Source organism: Hippocampus comes, unplaced genomic scaffold, assembly GCF_001891065.2.
Source record: "Hippocampus comes isolate QL1 unplaced genomic scaffold, H_comes_QL1_v1.1 C16927578, whole genome shotgun sequence".
Classification (NCBI taxonomy): Eukaryota; Metazoa; Chordata; class Actinopteri; order Syngnathiformes; family Syngnathidae; genus Hippocampus; species Hippocampus comes.
In genome coordinates this window covers 1-1251 of record NW_017841131.1, presented here as the reverse complement: position 1 = coordinate 1251, position 1251 = coordinate 1, and the positions used below count along the sequence as shown (strand labels likewise).

General features: G+C 45.7%; 1 protein-coding gene across 1 annotated transcript; it reads right to left on the bottom strand.

The window, feature by feature from the left end:
• Nucleotides 1-43: 43 nt before the first annotated feature.
• On the bottom strand, nucleotides 44-1245 carry LOC109509517 (serine/threonine-protein kinase Nek10-like). The gene is made up of 6 exons (XM_019859354.1): nucleotides 1210-1245; nucleotides 1075-1146; nucleotides 932-996; nucleotides 762-864; nucleotides 551-679; nucleotides 44-269 (listed from the first exon to the last, which is right to left on the bottom strand). The coding sequence occupies exons 4-6, from the start codon at nucleotides 813-815 to the stop codon at nucleotides 84-86; spliced, it is 369 nt and encodes a 122-aa protein (XP_019714913.1). The 5' UTR covers nucleotides 816-864; nucleotides 932-996; nucleotides 1075-1146; nucleotides 1210-1245; the 3' UTR covers nucleotides 44-83.
• Between the last annotated feature and the right edge of the window lie 6 nt (nucleotides 1246-1251).

Genomic DNA, 1251 nt, shown 5'->3' with positions numbered 1-1251 from the left:
TTAATCACACATTTTTATCTATTCTAAATTTCCTTGGTGGGGGATAATTTTACACAGACGCATGAAGAGGAGGAACGAAGTCCTTATTTGGTTTGAATAAAACAACAACAACCAAAAAAAAAAGCTCTGGCCTGTTCTTTGATGATGGTCAACTCCGCGATGATCTTCTCCACGTTACCGTCTCGCGACTTCTTGTCTTTGCCGAACGCCGGGTTGCGGAGGTTGACCTCTTTCAGGGCCACCATATTCCCAGCGCTCGGCTTCTGGACCTGGAACCCTCAACAGTGTCGCAGAACTCAGATAATGTCTTGAGATTTAAGAAGGCAACATGCGGCTAATTACCCCCAATTATTTTGATTGTTCTGTTTTAAGTGACCGTAAAGCAATTGTACAGTTGTGGTGTCACAAGTGCTTGTATGCGGCATCCTGTGTTACGGGGTTTATAGGGAGAAATTATTTCCTGACCACAACCCAATCGAGAATCTGTACTCATTTACTGCCAGCTCGAAAGACAACTCTGGACTGACACCGCATGCTGACCAGCTTGCACCTTCAATACGCTCCCAAAGGCACCAGTGCCAAGGTGGTCCAGTACAGCGTAGCCATTGATCAGCCGGAGCACAGGCCGGTTGTGGTCCACAGCCATGATGCTCTCTCGCAGGCTCTCCAACTCTTCCTCCTGTAAGACAGCCCCCAAAAATATCATTCAATAAGACAAGAGAACTCTTTAATAATTGGACGGGTTTGTGTTAATTTCTCACAGAATACTGTGACACTTTGATTTGAAGACCCTCATAGGCCTCCAGGTCCCGCATGTAATGGCCCACGTCAATAAATGATTCATAAAGGTCCGTGGGAAAGAGCCTGGAAGGAGAATAAAACAAGTGACTTAACACACCCCTCATGTTGGCTGGCATGATGTCATGAATACCTCTTGAAGCGATGTCTGTTCCTCTCCACGCTGAAGAGAAAGCGCAGTGCCCGGAATGCGTAACACTGCCAACGCATTGGGCTCATGTTACCACACAACGTGTATCATCTTAACTTATATATCGCATCTACAAAACGTCATACCTGCAAAGATGACACCTTGGGTCCGGAGTTTTGTGGTAAAATCAATTTGGCGAGGATATAGATTCCGTTTTCCTGATGGGCAAAGTCAAATGGATTCAATTGTTGTTTGGGAGTCATTTCATGTTATAAACTGACCTGCACAATGTGATGAGCACACGAGTCTTCCAGGCTGAGCTC